This window comes from Manduca sexta, chromosome 19 (assembly GCF_014839805.1).
Source record: "Manduca sexta isolate Smith_Timp_Sample1 chromosome 19, JHU_Msex_v1.0, whole genome shotgun sequence".
Taxonomy (NCBI): domain Eukaryota; kingdom Metazoa; phylum Arthropoda; class Insecta; order Lepidoptera; family Sphingidae; genus Manduca; species Manduca sexta.
Window position 1 is genome coordinate 2,401,652 of NC_051133.1, and position 16,052 is coordinate 2,417,703.

At 40.6% G+C, this 16,052-nt stretch overlaps 2 protein-coding genes and 1 long non-coding RNA gene across 3 annotated transcripts; all 3 read left to right on the forward strand.

Annotated features, from left to right (window-relative positions):
• The first annotated feature begins 343 nt into the window (after positions 1-343).
• On the forward strand, positions 344-1,617 carry LOC119189814. The gene is made up of 3 exons (XR_005112630.1): positions 344-631; positions 1,307-1,435; positions 1,574-1,617. It is a non-coding gene; the product is annotated as an uncharacterized LOC119189814 (long non-coding RNA).
• Positions 1,618-1,665: 48 nt separating this feature from the next.
• On the forward strand, positions 1,666-8,334 carry LOC119189828 (zinc finger protein 184-like). Its single transcript, XM_037440482.1, has 11 exons — positions 1,666-2,264; positions 2,500-2,630; positions 2,937-3,011; positions 3,394-3,520; positions 4,096-4,202; positions 4,591-4,717; positions 6,642-6,779; positions 7,100-7,597; positions 7,759-7,932; positions 7,970-8,189; positions 8,315-8,334. The coding sequence occupies exons 1-11, from the start codon at positions 2,181-2,183 to the stop codon at positions 8,332-8,334; spliced, it is 1,701 nt and encodes a 566-aa protein (XP_037296379.1). The 5' UTR covers positions 1,666-2,180.
• A 207-nt stretch (positions 8,335-8,541) lies between these two features.
• Positions 8,542-11,237, forward strand: LOC119189829 (zinc finger protein 771-like). The gene is made up of 6 exons (XM_037440483.1): positions 8,542-8,766; positions 9,008-9,181; positions 9,219-9,338; positions 9,423-9,596; positions 9,634-9,807; positions 11,073-11,237. The coding sequence occupies exons 1-6, from the start codon at positions 8,542-8,544 to the stop codon at positions 11,235-11,237; spliced, it is 1,032 nt and encodes a 343-aa protein (XP_037296380.1).
• The last annotated feature ends 4,815 nt before the right edge of the window (positions 11,238-16,052 follow it).

A 16,052-nucleotide genomic window follows, 5' to 3' on the forward strand; every position in this document is an offset into this window, starting at 1 on the left:
AAATTTGGCAACAACTTATAACTTTTACACATAATATGTGATATCACTGTTAACGTCGAGTTGGGATACTTGCAATACCTCCAAATTTCTACCTTGCGCTTCAGATTCAAAACCATTTTTGGATTCATACAACAGTTACACTTGATCAGTTTTACAAATATAGTGAAATTATTATTATTCGTTTAGTGAATTTGTGTATAAGATTTAGTCGAAGGAAGAAGAGTGTTCTTAAATCATTTTACTCCTTTTGTCACATCTAATCAAAAACAGTAGTGAAAACGTTAACGTTACTAAAACGTTATAGAAAAATATTTCAGGTGCTTACATTTTTGCAGGTTCGAATAAATAAAAGCGTTGGCAACACCGCACTTGACAGCTTTTTGTATTGATAAAAATCTATGCCTTCAAGCTTTCAATCCAATTTCAATCATAGATTTCAATCTTTACTATTCGTTTAGTTTGGAAATTCATTTTATGAAAGAAAAGAGATATTTTTATGATAATGGTTAAATTTAAATACTGTGCGGCGTGTTTAGTGACTGATGTGAAAATGTATTGTTTATCTGAAAAGTTTTCGAGCAATCCTATAATTACACTGGGAGATATTTATTCGCAACTACTTCAAATCAATGTAAGTTTTTATTTTTTTAAATTAAAAACAAGATGCTTTACCAGCCCATGTCCCTTATTATAAAAAAAAAACAGAATGTTAGTGTTGTAATCTTCAATTAGAAAGTCATAATAAAATCAAAGGCTTTTCAATTCATATGCCAAATAAATCCACCCACGAGTAAAACATGTGAAAGAGCTTCAGTTAATCACACTACTTCTACTTAGTCTTCCTTTGCATCTTAAAAATTTAGAACTATCAAGGTTTGTTTAAAGTTGTTAAAAATATATTTTATATACGCACAAAACTTATTTTACAATGGATACGTTTTTAATGATATTTATTAATTCAAACCCTGAATAGTGATAACCATGATAGGTTTATGTATTTTTATATAGATTTTTTTAGCTTAGTTGGGTGTGGAACGGACTGCCAAGACAAATATCCGTAGATTAAAAATTCAAGGGCACACACCTCTGACTTTTCTAAGTTATGTGGATATCCTTTTTGAATTATCACTTACTTTAATGGTGAAAGAAAATATTGTGAGTAAACTTGCATAGCTGAGAAGTTCTCTATAGGAATTTTGAGTATGTGAAATCTCTGAAACACAACAAACAGTGGGACAGTATATATAATACAGGGCTGGTATTATTATTATATAGAAGTTTATTTATTGACCAATTTCCATTTTAGAATATCAACAAAACTCAGCATGTGTGCTTTGAATGTACAAGACTTTTATATAAGTACCATGAGTTCAAATCCAAATGTCATAAGGCTCAATCTTTAATGTCTTTGGTGGCTGGAGCTGATGACTCTGAAGTATGTATAGTAAAATTATCTTTCTATACTAATACTAAGCATTCAATGTATAAGTTTCTCAATATTAACAAAAAAAATCTTTTTATAAATATTAATTATTTTCTTATATTATTTTAATAATGTTCATTGTCCTTTCAGATTAAAAATGTCGTAATTCAAAACATTGATAGAGTTTTTTACAAGCTATCATCAAAATTTTCAATATCTCCTGTAAAAGTTGTAGACACTTTTATCAGATGATATTGAATTAGACAATAAACAATTTAGTATTAATCCAAAATTAGAAAATGTATTACAAAACAAGCTAATTAAAAATGAGGCCACTGTTACAATAAATGCTGGTGTGCAATATGAAGAAAATATAAATATACTTGATACAAGCACAGTAAATATTTTAAATGAGTATGATGAACCTGTAGAGACTCATTATTCAGAAGATAGCCATCATTCGGACACTATTGTTTCTACAAAAGGAAGTAAACCACGAAAAGCCAAAAATGAACATAAAGCTAGGAAAAGAAAAATTAAAATAAAAACCGTAGATATAGAAAATGATATTTGTGATGATGAACCACTATCCAAGGTATCCAAAAGACTTAATAAAAATGAAAATAATGCTGATAAAAAGAAATATCCCAGAAACTTCAACATAAGTTTTTTCCAAGATTATGCTACAGTTTTGTTTTTGACACCGGAGGATGCAAAAAAGGAACTTTTGCTTAGAAAAGAATCTGCGAATTATAAAATGAATCAGTATAAATGTGAATTTTGTTACAAAGGATATGAAGCTAAGACGGCTTATGAAAATCATATGAAGAGGCATAGTGCTGTAAGTGACTCTTTGGATGCTAATACTATTATTGATTTGATTGACTTGATAACTTCATCAAACATAGATAGTAATTCAACTTAGGTAAGGTTAAACTTCTGTGAATTTTTAAATCAATGGTATAATATCTTGAGTCGATATAAAAACCGATGAGTAATGTTTAATACAATCACAAGATTAGAATAACAGTATCTTGAGTAAGTACAAATGAATTACATGATAATCCCTATTTCAGAAGTATGGTGAATATGAATGTGACCTCTGTCACTTAAGATTCCCCGAGCAGAAGTTTCTCAGTAAGCACAGGCTGGCTTGCCACAAACGGAAGTTTTCATGCAAACTGTGTTCATATGTCTGTAATTGCACGTGAGTTATTTAAATGCCTAAAAACCTCATTTTAATATTTATTTATCATCCTTGGTCGTTTTGGTCGCCGGCAACCATCGCAACCAGATTAAGCTGCATTAAACATAGTTTTAAGGCGCGGACGTATAAATTCGCAATTTGAATGATCAAGTGTCAAAAATTGGGTATGCGAGTGTATGGATGGCTATTTAAACATTTATGATTAAAAATAACAGACTTTATTTACTGTGATGGCTCCAACAAATTAAAATAAAAGTGGTAAAAAATAACTTTCTAGGCTCATGCCACTACTTGCATATTTTTCAGACACCAAGCTAAAAATCATGTGAGCATGCATAAAGGAAAGAAATATCCTTGCAATGAATGTACGGAAGTATTTAGGTAAGCATACAATTTTTCATAGACAGTAGACATTTTGAGAACAAATGCATGAAGTTTTATTATAATATATAATAGCAAGTGATGTAAATAATCTTTTCACTACTTAAATTAACAATTTTTTTTCTATATTTGATTGTATAAAATATTTGGAATGACAAAAATATCGATTAATTAACCTATCGATTTCTAATCATTGTTAAAAATGCACCCTCTCGTGCCGCACTTGAATTAATCATAATATTTCGAATTAAAATAATTCTACCCATCTCGAGTAGGCTGTTATGACCTGTAATAAATAAGCTCTGATCCCCCCCCTCTACCTCCTTCGGTTGTGTGAGGTCTATCAAGTATACGGCCTGAGCATACACGCGGTTGCTTACAGCATGCCGAACAGTTTGCTAATGCACAAACGGTTGAAACACGTCACGGAGTGCGTGTGTGAGTTATGTGGAAGTACATTCGCCACTCCACGAGGACTGTACTCTCATAACATGAAACTTCATAGGCAGGTTTGTGACCTTATTATCGTTATTATAGTCTTGCTAATAAAATTAAACTCGTCGCCATGTTGTGCTAAATTATGGAACTAATTTCCTGTACTATGTTCATTTTAAAACGAAAAAGCAATATTTCACCTAAGAAGGTATATTTATTTTCCTGGTTAGACTATATATTTTCCTCCATAATCATCATCACTGTCATCTACACCTGCTGCACGTAAGGCTCTTCTAAACATACCCACATCTAACTGTTCGAAGTGGCCGGTTTTTTACATACATAGACAAATTTGTGCCAAAATATTTTAATGTATTATGGTTATTATTTTTTTCTGATTAAATGAGGCAGTAGATCGCTCAATTTTAATAAACGAAGAAATAATAAAGGAATAAAAATAAGTTGCTGCCAAGAAAAAAAACCTTTGTTCTAATGTGTACATTTTTGCTGTCAATATCTACGGGGTGAACGCCTGCCTTAATAAAATAGCAACATCACCCATCACTCAGAATATAGTACGAATTATAGTACTGCATATAAGTATTTCGCTTTTATTGCGACTTAAAGGGTAATGGAAAATTATTTACAGGATGTAAACAGTAAACAGGGTCCAAAATGCGAAGACTGTGGCATTCACTTCTCCACTGAGATGGCGTGGAAGAAACATTTGGTGCTCTCCTCGAAACACAATGTCAGGTACTTAATGAATACATAACGTAATTAGAGTAAATATGTTATTAGAATAATTATTAAACTTGTTAGACTACCTCGGTGTCGATCGAAGTGGTAGTAGGTCAACAGCCCAAACTCTAGAGCTTTTGCCCGATAAGACGAAATGCTCGCATCGGGAAAAACATACTGGCGAAAATATCAGCTGGTTGCGCCACTTATCCCTTCATGCGTGCGTGCGTGCGTACGTGCTTGTGGGCCTGCGTGCGTGCGTGCGTGCGTGTATGTGTGTATTTTCCTCACGGCAATACGTTGCGAACCTACAACGGCGACAAAAACATAAACTTTTTAGTGAAGTAAGTTGTACTTTTTGTGATAGTATAATTTTAAATGATTGTTATTTTTAATACTTTAGTAATGGTTGCAAGCATTGCGGTGAAACATTTCCCAACGTCGAAGAACTGAAATCTCATTCGAAGATACACGCCCGCAAACAGTCATCCAGACTTGAACAACTTAAACTTCCCGCGGCTTGCAGTATTGTAAGTATTCTTGTAGTTTGCTTAGGGGCCGTTCAAGGATTACGTAACGCAATTTTTGAAGATTTTTAGACCCCCCATGTGACGCGTCGTAACATTTTGGTGTACGCCCTCGCCCACCCCTCCAAAAGTTACGTAACTGTAAAGTGTCATTTTTTTTCCTAATCATAATTATGTCACGCAAAGTACTGGCAAGTCGCTAAAATACCTCTGTTATTGTTTTAAAATAAAAAAAAAACAATGTCACATAACGCATTGTACGAATCCCCCCTGCCGCCCCTGTAACGCATCGTAAGTCGTAACGTTTTACGAGACCCCTCGCCCCCTCCAAATTACGTTACATAATACTTGAACGGTCCCTGATTCAACACTAAGGCCGTTTTCAATAAACGATCCCAATCTCAATCTTCAATCCGATTCCGAAATGAACCAATCAAAATAACTCATTTGTATCATGTCAAAAAGAAATATGTTTTGATTGGTCCATTTTGAGATAGATTGTAAAAACGATTGGGATCGTTTATTCAAAATGGCGGTTAGTAAGCAAAGTAGTAATACGATAAGTTGTAGATGTGTACTAGTGATGTAACGAATATTCGCATTCGCATTCGCGAATATTCGCATATTTTTGGATATTCGCATTCGCAAAATTTCTGCGAATGTTTTGCGAATGTCAATATCTGAAAAAAAATATTTGAAGATAATAGTAGACTGCCTCGGTGGCATAGTTCTACTGCATGTGCGGTACGGCAGCGCTCTAAGGTCCTGGGTTCGAATCCCGGATCGGGCAAAGTGATATTTGGATTTTTCTGCTCAGTATCAGCCCGGAGTGTGAAATTTGTGCCCGACATAGCGATAGGCTCGCCCCTGTCACATTATTAGACGGAACACACTTGGCGAAAAGTGTGTGCCCTGGTTGCGCCTCTGCATACCCCTTTCGAGATAATATTCGTAATACTGTGTGTGTAATAGTAGGTTAATAAAATCAAAATCTAAACTAAAACAATATACTTCTACAATAAACTATAAATATAGTCTAAACAAACAAACAAAAAATTATAGATTCTCAAAGAAAAATACCTCTCTTTCTTAAAACATACCAATTAATTAACTATATTTATCATGTTTTTAAGTTAGTAATTAAACTTAAATAATAACAATAGAGGAATATTAAACTTTAAAAATAAACACAATTATTTCGTTTACTTTAATAAAGCTTAAAAATGTAATTCCCCATAGAACTTGTAACACAATAGCAACTAAGAAATTAAAAGCAATTGAAAGAAACAAAAACAATATCTTCTATAATTTTTTTATCAGTCTTTACATAACTTTTTAATGTTTAAATAATTATCATCTTAGATAATAATAAAATTTAGATAATCATCATAGAAAATTGGCGCCAAATTTGAACAAAAACTAAATATTTGCATTCGCATTCGCGAATGTCGGTAGCAGATATTCGCATTCGCATTCGCATTCGCGAATGTTCAAAAAATGACATTCGTTACATCACTAATGTGTACATACAAGTAAAGTTGCCGTGCTTTTAATGTAGGGTCTCCTGTATTTGCCGAAGGGCTATCGCCAATCGCGTCCTTGTATGCGCTTTTTAATAAATATCACTGTAGTTATTAACGATTATGGTATATTTTGGTCATGTTAACTATATAATATTTCCTTCCCCCATCATTCCTTTCCAAAATCCCCTTCAAACTCCTAGGGGACTGCTGTCGTTAAACAAGGAGTTTATTGTATGCCATTCGCAGGTATCTCCAGGTGTTGGCAGCAAGGGTTCTAGATCTCCGCACTCGACAAGCGGGGGGTTTCCAGAATCCCAATCGCAGGAATCCCCGCCAATAATGACTGCGGAGAAACATACCACATAAAAACTACATAATATAAATTGATTGGTTTTTGTTCACAGTGCGACAAATGGTTGTCTGATCGCAACGAGTACAAATCGCACATGACGTCACAGCACCCTGAGACTGACGTCGCGAAGAAGTTGGATTTGGAGAATCAAATGCCATTTGTATGTGAAATATGTGGCCGTATGTTTAAGGTATCCGAAGGTTTTATTATAAGGAGTAATAAGTATTTTCTTTTTTTAAAGTACAGACAGAATTATCAACGTTCTCTATTAAGTACAATATTGACATAAACATGAACAGATACATGTATGAAAAATATTTATTTATACTGTTAACGGTTACGGTATAATTACGTACTGTATTGTGTGAAAGTAATGGTATATTTACAGTGGATATGGAAGAGCAGTGTCTTCTAATACAAGTATTGCTATACTTAAAAAGGAACACAAAATCCTGTAATTGTAATAGTTTTAGTTGGTGTTTCATAAATATTTGAATTATAATTTGTCAGAGGCAGTGTTTCCTGCGGTACCACCAGCGCGTACACACGGGCGAGCGGCCGCACGCGTGCGCGGAGTGCGGGTCGCGGTTCGGCGCGGCAGGCGCGCTCGCGGCGCACCGCGCGCTCCACCACGAGCGCCGCGCGCGCCTCGCCTGCCGCCTCTGCGCGCGCTCCTTCACGCACCGCAGCGGACTCAACAAGCACATGAAGGTACCCACACACCCACACACCCACACACCCACACCAGCGCGCGCACGCGGGCGAGCGGCCGCACGCGTGCGCGGAGTGCGGGTCGCGGTTCGGCGCGGCGGGCGCGCTCGCGGCGCACCGCGCGCTCCACCACGAGCGCCGCGCGCGCCTCGCCTGCCGCCTCTGCGCGCGCTCCTTCACGCACCGCAGCGGACTCAACAAGCACATGAAGGTACCCACACACCCACACACCCACACACCCACACCAGCGCGCGCACGCGGCGAGCGGCCGCACGCGTGCGCGGAGTGCGGGTCGCGGTTCGGCGCGGCGGGCGCGCTCGCGGCGCACCGCGCGCTCCACCACGAGCGCCGCGCGCGCCTCGCCTGCCGCCTCTGCGCGCGCTCCTTCACGCACCGCAGCGGACTCAACAAGCACATGAAGGTACCCACACACCCACACACCCACACACCCACACCAGCGCGCGCACGCGGGCGAGCGGCCGCACGCGTGCGCGGAGTGCGGGTCGCGGTTCGGCGCGGCGGGCGCGCTCGCGGCGCACCGCGCGCTCCACCACGAGCGCCGCGCGCGCCTCGCCTGCCGCCTCTGCGCGCGCTCCTTCACGCACCGCAGCGGACTCAACAAGCACATGAAGGTACCCACACACCCACACACCCACACACCCACACCAGCGCGCGCACGCGGGCGAGCGGCCGCACGCGTGCGCGGAGTGCGGGTCGCGGTTCGGCGCGGCGGGCGCGCTCGCGGCGCACCGCGCGCTCCACCACGAGCGCCGCGCGCGCCTCGCCTGCCGCCTCTGCGCGCGCTCCTTCACGCACCGCAGCGGACTCAACAAGCACATGAAGGTACCCACACACCCACACACCCACACACCCACACCAGCGCGCGCACGCGGGCGAGCGGCCGCACGCGTGCGCGGAGTGCGGGTCGCGGTTCGGCGCGGCGGGCGCGCTCCACCACGAGCGCCGCGCGCGCCTCGCCTGCCGCCTCTGCGCGCGCTCCTTCACGCACCGCAGCGGACTCAACAAGCACATGAAGGTACCCACACACCCACACACCCACACACCCACACCAGCGCGCGCACGCGGGCGAGCGGCCGCACGCGTGTGCGGAGTGCGGGTCGCGGTTCGGCGCGGCGGGCGCGCTCGCGGCGCACCGCGCGCTCCACCACGAGCGCCGCGCGCGCCTCGCCTGCCGCCTCTGCGCGCGCTCCTTCACGCACCGCAGCGGACTCAACAAGCACATGAAGGTACCCACACACCCACACACCCACACACCCACACACCCACACCAGCGCGCGCACGCGGGCGAGCGGCCGCACGCGTGCGCGGAGTGCGGGTCGCGGTTCGGCGCGGCGGGCGCGCTCGCGGCGCACCGCGCGCTCCACCACGAGCGCCGCGCGCGCCTCGCCTGCTGCCTCTGCGCGCGCTCCTTCACGCACCGCAGCGGACTCAACAAGCACATGAAGGTACCCACACACCCACACACCCACACACCCACACCAGCGCGCGCACGCGTGGCGAGCGGCCGCACGCGTGCGCGGAGTGCGGGTCGCGGTTCGGCGCGGCGGGCGCGCTCGCGGCGCACCGCGCGCTCCACCACGAGCGCCGCGCGCGCCTCGCCTGCCGCCTCTGCGCGCGCTCCTTCACGCACCGCAGCGGACTCAACAAGCACATGAAGGTACCCACACACCCACACACCCACACCAGCGCGCGCACGCGGGCGAGCGGCCGCACGCGTGCGCGGAGTGCGGGTCGCGGTTCGGCGCGGCGGGCGCGCTCGCGGCGCACCGCGCGCTCCACCACGAGCGCCGCGCGCGCCTCGCCTGCCGCCTCTGCGCGCGCTCCTTCACGCACCGCAGCGGACTCAACAAGCACATGAAGGTACCCACACACCCACACACCCACACACCCACACCAGCGCGCGCACGCGGGCGAGCGGCCGCACGCGTGCGCGGAGTGCGGGTCGCGGTTCGGCGCGGCGGGCGCGCTCGCGGCGCACCGCGCGCTCAGCGCCGCGCGCGCCTCGCCTGCCGCCTCTGCGCGCGCTCCTTCACGCACCGCAGCGGACTCAACAAGCACATGAAGGTACCCACACACCCACACACCCACACACCCACACCAGCGCGCGCACGCGGGCGAGCGGCCGCACGCGTGCGCGGAGTGCGGGTCGCGGTTCGGCGCGGCGGGCGCGCTCGCGGCGCACCGCGCGCTCCACCACGAGCGCCGCGCGCGCCTCGCCTGCCGCCTCTGCGCGCGCTCCTTCACGCACCGCAGCGGACTCAACAAGCACATGAAGGTACCCACACACCCACACACCCACACACCCACACCAGCGCGCGCACGCGGGCGAGCGGCCGCACGCGTGCGCGGAGTGCGGGTCGCGGTTCGGCGCGGCGGGCGCGCTCGCGGCGCACCGCGCGCTCCACCACGAGCGCCGCGCGCGCCTCGCCTGCCGCCTCTGCGCGCGCTCCTTCACGCACCGCAGCGGACTCAACAAGCACATGAAGGTACCCACACACCCACACACCCACACCAGCGCGCGCACGCGGGCGAGCGGCCGCACGCGTGCGCGGAGTGCGGGTCGGTAACATTTACATTTATTGCATACTAGCTTCCGCCCGCAGCTTCGCCCGCGTGGATTTCGGGTTTCAAAAATGGAGAAGGTGCTCAATTTGTCGGGATGTTTTTTTAATTTATGGTGGTATGCAGGTGGTCCGATTGTCCGGTCAGGGTCTGATGATGGGATCCTGGTGAAATCGAAGGAACTTTTAACCATTAAGGTTGCACACGAAATGACGGGAGCTTAAAAATGGAGTAACTTCTCCCGTTTTCCCAACATTTTCCATCACTGCTATGCTCCTATTAATTGTAGCGTGATGAAAAGTATACTATAACCAGCTCAGGAGTATGAAAAATAATTGTACCAAGTTAAGTTAAAATCCGTCGAGTAGTTTTTGTTTCTATAACGGTTATACAGACAGACAGACAAAAATTTTACTAATTGCATTTTTGGCATCAGTATCGATCCCCTAATCACCCCCAGTTATTTTTGGAAATATATTTCATGTACAGAATTGACCTCTCTACAAATTTATTATAAGTATAGATATGCAAAAGTAGCTCAAAAATTGTCCATAACGAAAACATGCATTTTAAAGTATAACAAAAGAAATAATATCGTGAAGCCAACCAAATAACTAATGATATATTAAATTTTGCGACTGTTCAATTTAGTCGGGTCCGCGATATCACTTTTGTTGAGTTTCAGAACGCGACATTACATTATTATATTCTGTGCTCCAACGCACACTGCTTTGATGTTAGGAACACACCTACATTGCTTAGACAACAGTGAACTTTATACAATAGCAATAAAGCTCAAATTGACTCTACGTATTAGTTAGAAAACGTTTGTATGGGAAATAGAAAAATGCTGTTTTGAGGATTTTCCCGGCAATTATTCGAATTTTTCTCACCTTTTAAATCTTCCCTAGACCTCCACGAATAATTCAAGACCAAGATAAGATAAATCCGTTCAGCCGTTCTCGAGTTTTAGCGAGACTAACGAACAGCAATTGATTTTTTATATATATATAGATATCCGATAATACGGACTATGTAAAGTATAAGAGAACCACTAACCAAAAACAGACAGGTGGTAATGCTAGTGATTCTTAACACTAGGTCTTTGTGATAGAAAATGTTCTTACACCCAGTATACTTAATAGCATAGCGTCAATGAAATACTTAAATATTATTTTTCTTATTGCAGGCTCACCTCAACATACGTCCACACAAATGTACAATATGTGACAAAGGCTTCATTAATCCCTGCGACCGCAAATTGCATATAAAATACGTCCATAATAAAGTTCCATGGCCGAAAAAGGACAGAAGCAAACGGAAAAACACTGAAAAGGCGGCCCAATACACATAAGTTGACCTTATGAGTAATATCTTATATTTTGCAATACTAATGCGTTAATGTGTTTTATCCTACTGGAGTTTCATAATGATTTTAACTATTTTATTTAGTATTTTATAAATTACCTATCTACCTCAGTATTAAAATATATTATACTACAAAGGAATTTTATTTTTGAATAATTTTATTATATACTGAAATGTAATATTATTACCTATTAATATTACATTTCAGTATATAATAAAAGTACAAGCTACAAGTACCATTTCATGACAGAATTACTCGTATCGTATTTTATTATCCTTACCCCATGTCCATGCCCATTCCTAACTATAGAATAAGTTTTTTTTTGGCGCGTATCAAAGTACCGTCAATACGGGAGCGTGTTGCCGATAACAATACCGTTTAACGCAGTTCGCATCAAACGCTTGCTTGAGTGGTTAGCATATTATATGTAAATAATTTAACATGACAAGCCGCGGCTCGTGTTTGAATAAAAAGATATTAATTGCCTCTTTGGTTCATTATTTTTCCCCCTATGCTATGAAGGAAAGTGGACAATTAATATTTGCAACTCTTCTCTATCTTTCTATTTTATTAATTTCGTTTCGAGATAAAAACATTTTCCCCTGAGACTCGCCGAGTTTCACCGCTCGATGTCATAAAATGCGTGCCACTGCTGATTCTGGCTTACAATAGTTGTGGTGGGTGTGAGGGCAGGAAAAGTGTCTAAAAAATTCTCCTTGCGTCTTACCGGACTATGATAGTGAAGGAACAAAGAGTTCCCCCGTGTATTGCGCACACGTTTGTGCACTACAATATCTCCTGCGTACTTAGTTGAGATTGGTCGCCTTGGCCGAAATTTAATTGGGAATCACCACCGTCATAAACTGAGTGAAGGATGAGCCACGGCGCGGCGTTAAGAATGAAATTCAGAGCGTAGGTCAGATCTGAATTCAGAACCGAAAAAAAATATGTCCAGCCTATGACTTATGTCAAGTATGACATTTTGCAAAATGGCGTCTCGTTTATTCTGATGGCGGGCTTTGCGCGTTACTAGTATATTTGTTGCGCAGTACTCTTATATTATTTACTTCAAGACACGCATTTTTGTAGTGTTATAAATATTCTTTGATAACCCCTTTTTGCCACAACCATAAAAAAAACTATCGACTTATTGAATTGACGAAGAACAATCTTTGAAGAAGTTTCTTATGTTTCACCTTGTAAACAGAACATTTTTGACTTGTGGGATTCTTTCACTGAAACTGAATTTATACACAAAACAAAGATTTATTACATTATTTAGTGCATCAGAGAACATAACAGGATATTCCGAAATAACAGTTAATCATGAGTAATTTCAAATGCTGTTCGGCGTGTTTAGTGACCGATGTGAAATTATTTTATTTATCTACAAAGCCTACAAGTAAATCTATATGCACATTGGGACAAATATTTTCGCGTTTTCTCGGAATTCCTGTAAGTTAAAAAGTTTAATAATCAGATCATGTATGTATTTTAACTACGCAACATAAGTTTAGCTTGAAAAAATTGAAAAGAAGCAAATTGCTTATAACTTTTGTAAATGGGATAATGATTTAACTATGGTCAGTAAGAGTCCTTGATAAAGGGTCCTTGAAAAATGAGTCATATTAACGTAGTTTTAGAAACTTATCTAATACTCACTACAAATTCATTAAAATGAGTATAAAAAAAGTAAACATACTTTTTAACAATTTTCTCACTTTGACATTGATAAACAGAGAGGTTTCATTTATATTTCAGACTTTTGAGAAATACAGTTATGTTTGTTTTGAATGTGCCAGATTGGTATGCAAATTTCAAGAGTTCAAGTTGAGATGTCGAAAAGCACAGTTTATATTGTCTACATTGGTGGAGGATGACCCTGATGTAAGTGTTTCAGTATAATCATGAACCTGGATACAAGCAGCTGATTTTGATGGTTAACACTTGTTCGTAAACAGCAGCAACAATATCCCATATAAAATAGGCTTAAGATAAATACAAATTTATGATATAATAATGTGTAAATACTATTGTGCTTTTTTTAATGTAATGTTCTTTTTCAGATAACCGAAGAGATATTCAAAAATGTTGATCGTAAAATTCTGAAATTATCATCAAAATTATCATTTTCTTCTATGATTTTGACAAATAATGAATTTGACAGTGAAAAGGAATCAAAGGAAATTGCAAGTGTTGAAAGTATAGATAACAAGATACATAGTACACACAATAGTGAAATAAATCAAACAGTTGATGAAGTTCAAAACTGCCAATCAAAGAATGGAGTTAATAAAAATTATGTCACTATGGTGAGCAACAATATACAAACAGAAGAAAATGAAAATATTCATAATAGACAGACTGCAGAAATTACACAGGAATATGATTGTGGTGATGAGTGTGAAATGATAGAAGAATATCTTGAATCAGAAGAAGAAAGTGTCTATTCAGACCTTTGTGAGTCTCCTAAAGAAAATAATGAAAACTCAAAAAGTGTTATAACAACAAAAGAATATAACAAAATTTCAAATGCTACTGAATTTACAAATGACAATAATTCTTCAGACACTAGTATATCTATGAAAGAAAATAAAAAAGCTTTAAACAAAATCAACAAACCAACTAAAGCAAAGAAAAAAATAAACACAAGGAAAAGAAAAATAACCGATAATGTAAATAAACAGGATGCAAGTGATTCTTCTGACTTTGAACCTTTAAATAAGCTTCTCAAAGACTCTAAAAAGAAAGTTCAAAAAGAAGTACAATGAATTTGATATCAAGTTTTATGAGGATTTTGGTACTGTAGTATTGTTGACGCCAGAAGAGGCAAAAAAAGAAATGTTGCTTAGGAAAGAATCATATAATTACAATGTATGCCCACACAAATGTGAGTTATGTTACAGGGGATTTGAATATGAGACTGCATATAAAAATCATTTGAAGAAGCACACTGATGTGAGTGACATAGTGAATTGTTTTCTTAGTTTTAATAATAAAATTATAAATTCATTTTCCCTGTAGAATGGTATTAAGAACTGTAATAGCCAAACCTTTGATCTTGAGGAATGTGGCCATTTTAACAGCCTAATGTTTTTTGCGATGTATCAATTCTAAGTAACATCTTAACAACAGCAATTGTTAAAAGCATTTTCAATTTATGACTATTATTTTCAGGCATATGGTACCTTTGAGTGTGATTTGTGTCACTTCAGATATCCTGCTAAAAGGTTTCTCAGTAGGCACATTCTTACATGCCACAAAAGAAAGTTTATTTGCAAGTTGTGTCCATATATTTGTTTTAATTTGTAAGTATTTAAAGGTTTCTCTTTGAGAATACTATATCAAACTTGCTATGGTTAGAATTGTATTGTGCAGAAATAATCCAATGCAATACTGGTCAAAATTGTCCAAATTAAATTCTAGCATTTTGATTTAAATGAGTTTATGTATCATTAACTTATTTATGTTCATTTCTGCACAACATAATAATTAAATCTGAAGATATCTAATGATTATTATATCATTATTATATTTAACCCAATATAAAAACTAAATATTGTTTCAGCGGCCAAGCTACAAACCATGTAAGACTTCATAAAGGAAAGACATATCCTTGCAATGCCTGTGACATGGTATTCAGGTAAGCATAGTAGCAGTTAGTTACTGACCATCATGAGACAATATTTATCACCCTGCTGATCTGCTGGCAGCATATATGGGCAGTGGATTGGGAGACTAAGGGTTGAATACTCAAGTCAGGCACAACTTTTTTTAAAAGATTTTTTTCCTTACCCATTTTGAAAATGAAAAAAGACTACCGTATAGTATCATTAGTGTGCGAAATAGTTTAATTTGGATTGGAACAGTTAGCTGAGACAAAAATCCTGTTTCAAACAGACCGTCATAAATGTTTAGACTGGTGATGGATGCCTGTCATCTAATGTCTCTCGTCAATCAACACTATTGGAACCCCACTTCGCTTAAATACAGTATCGGGTGCAGTGGAGTAACTTTGGAGATCCTGTATGACTAATGACATCTGATTTTATAAATCACTTTTTTAAGTGTGTACAATCTATTGTTTGACAGTTATCGCCTTCACTTCTACCATAACTGCAAATTTGCAGAAACTTATATACCTAAGTGAGAATTATCTATAAGAATTACGAGGGTATTTGTTAGTCTACCAACTGGCACTAGGTCAGCATGGTGAAATAAGGCCTAACCCTTTTTATCAGCTTGTTCTCAGCAGTGTAATATTAAGGGCTGGTATTGTACTAACAATATTATTCTATATTTATTATAAAATGGTAAAGCTATATATGGATATTTTATCATTGTAATAATAATTTCCACAGCATGCCAAACAGTTTACTGATGCACAAGCGAGTTAAACATCAGCTGGAGTGTGTGTGTGAATTCTGTGGGGACACATTTGCCACCTCAACCGGTCTCCGCTTTCACAAAAATAAGATTCATAAGCTGGTAAATATACTGAAAATATTAAAAAAAAAATATAAAATATTTGCTCGCGGCTTCGCCCGCGTTAACAAGTTTTCCGGGATATTATTTTTCCTACTTGATACGTATTTATTATTTTATATATTACTTTATATTATGGCCAAATTACACAAAATCATTATAAATTGTAGCCTATGTGTTATTCTGATGTATAACCAATATTACTGTAAAGTTTCATCCAAATCCGTTCGGTAGTTTTTTCGTGAAAGAGGAACAAACATACATACATACACATCCATCCTCACAAACCTTCGCATGTATAATATTAGTATGAAT

Excerpts from the sequence above, each read along its gene's own strand:
- LOC119189829 (XM_037440483.1), top strand. The coding sequence starts at position 8,542 with ATGAAGGTACCCACACACCCACACACCCACACACCCACACACCCACAC. Across the intron at positions 9,597-9,633 it reads GACTCAACAAGCACATGAAG|CGCGCGCACGCGGGCGAGCG; the intron begins GTACCCACACAC and ends CACCCACACCAG. Across the intron at positions 9,808-11,072 it reads GACTCAACAAGCACATGAAG|GCTCACCTCAACATACGTCC; the intron begins GTACCCACACAC and ends TTCTTATTGCAG.
- LOC119189828 (XM_037440482.1), top strand. The coding sequence starts at position 2,181 with ATGAATCAGTATAAATGTGAATTTTGTTACAAAGGATATGAAGCTAAG. Across the intron at positions 3,012-3,393 it reads GAATGTACGGAAGTATTTAG|CATGCCGAACAGTTTGCTAA; the intron begins GTAAGCATACAA and ends GGTTGCTTACAG. Across the intron at positions 4,718-6,641 it reads TTCCCGCGGCTTGCAGTATT|TGCGACAAATGGTTGTCTGA; the intron begins GTAAGTATTCTT and ends TTTTGTTCACAG.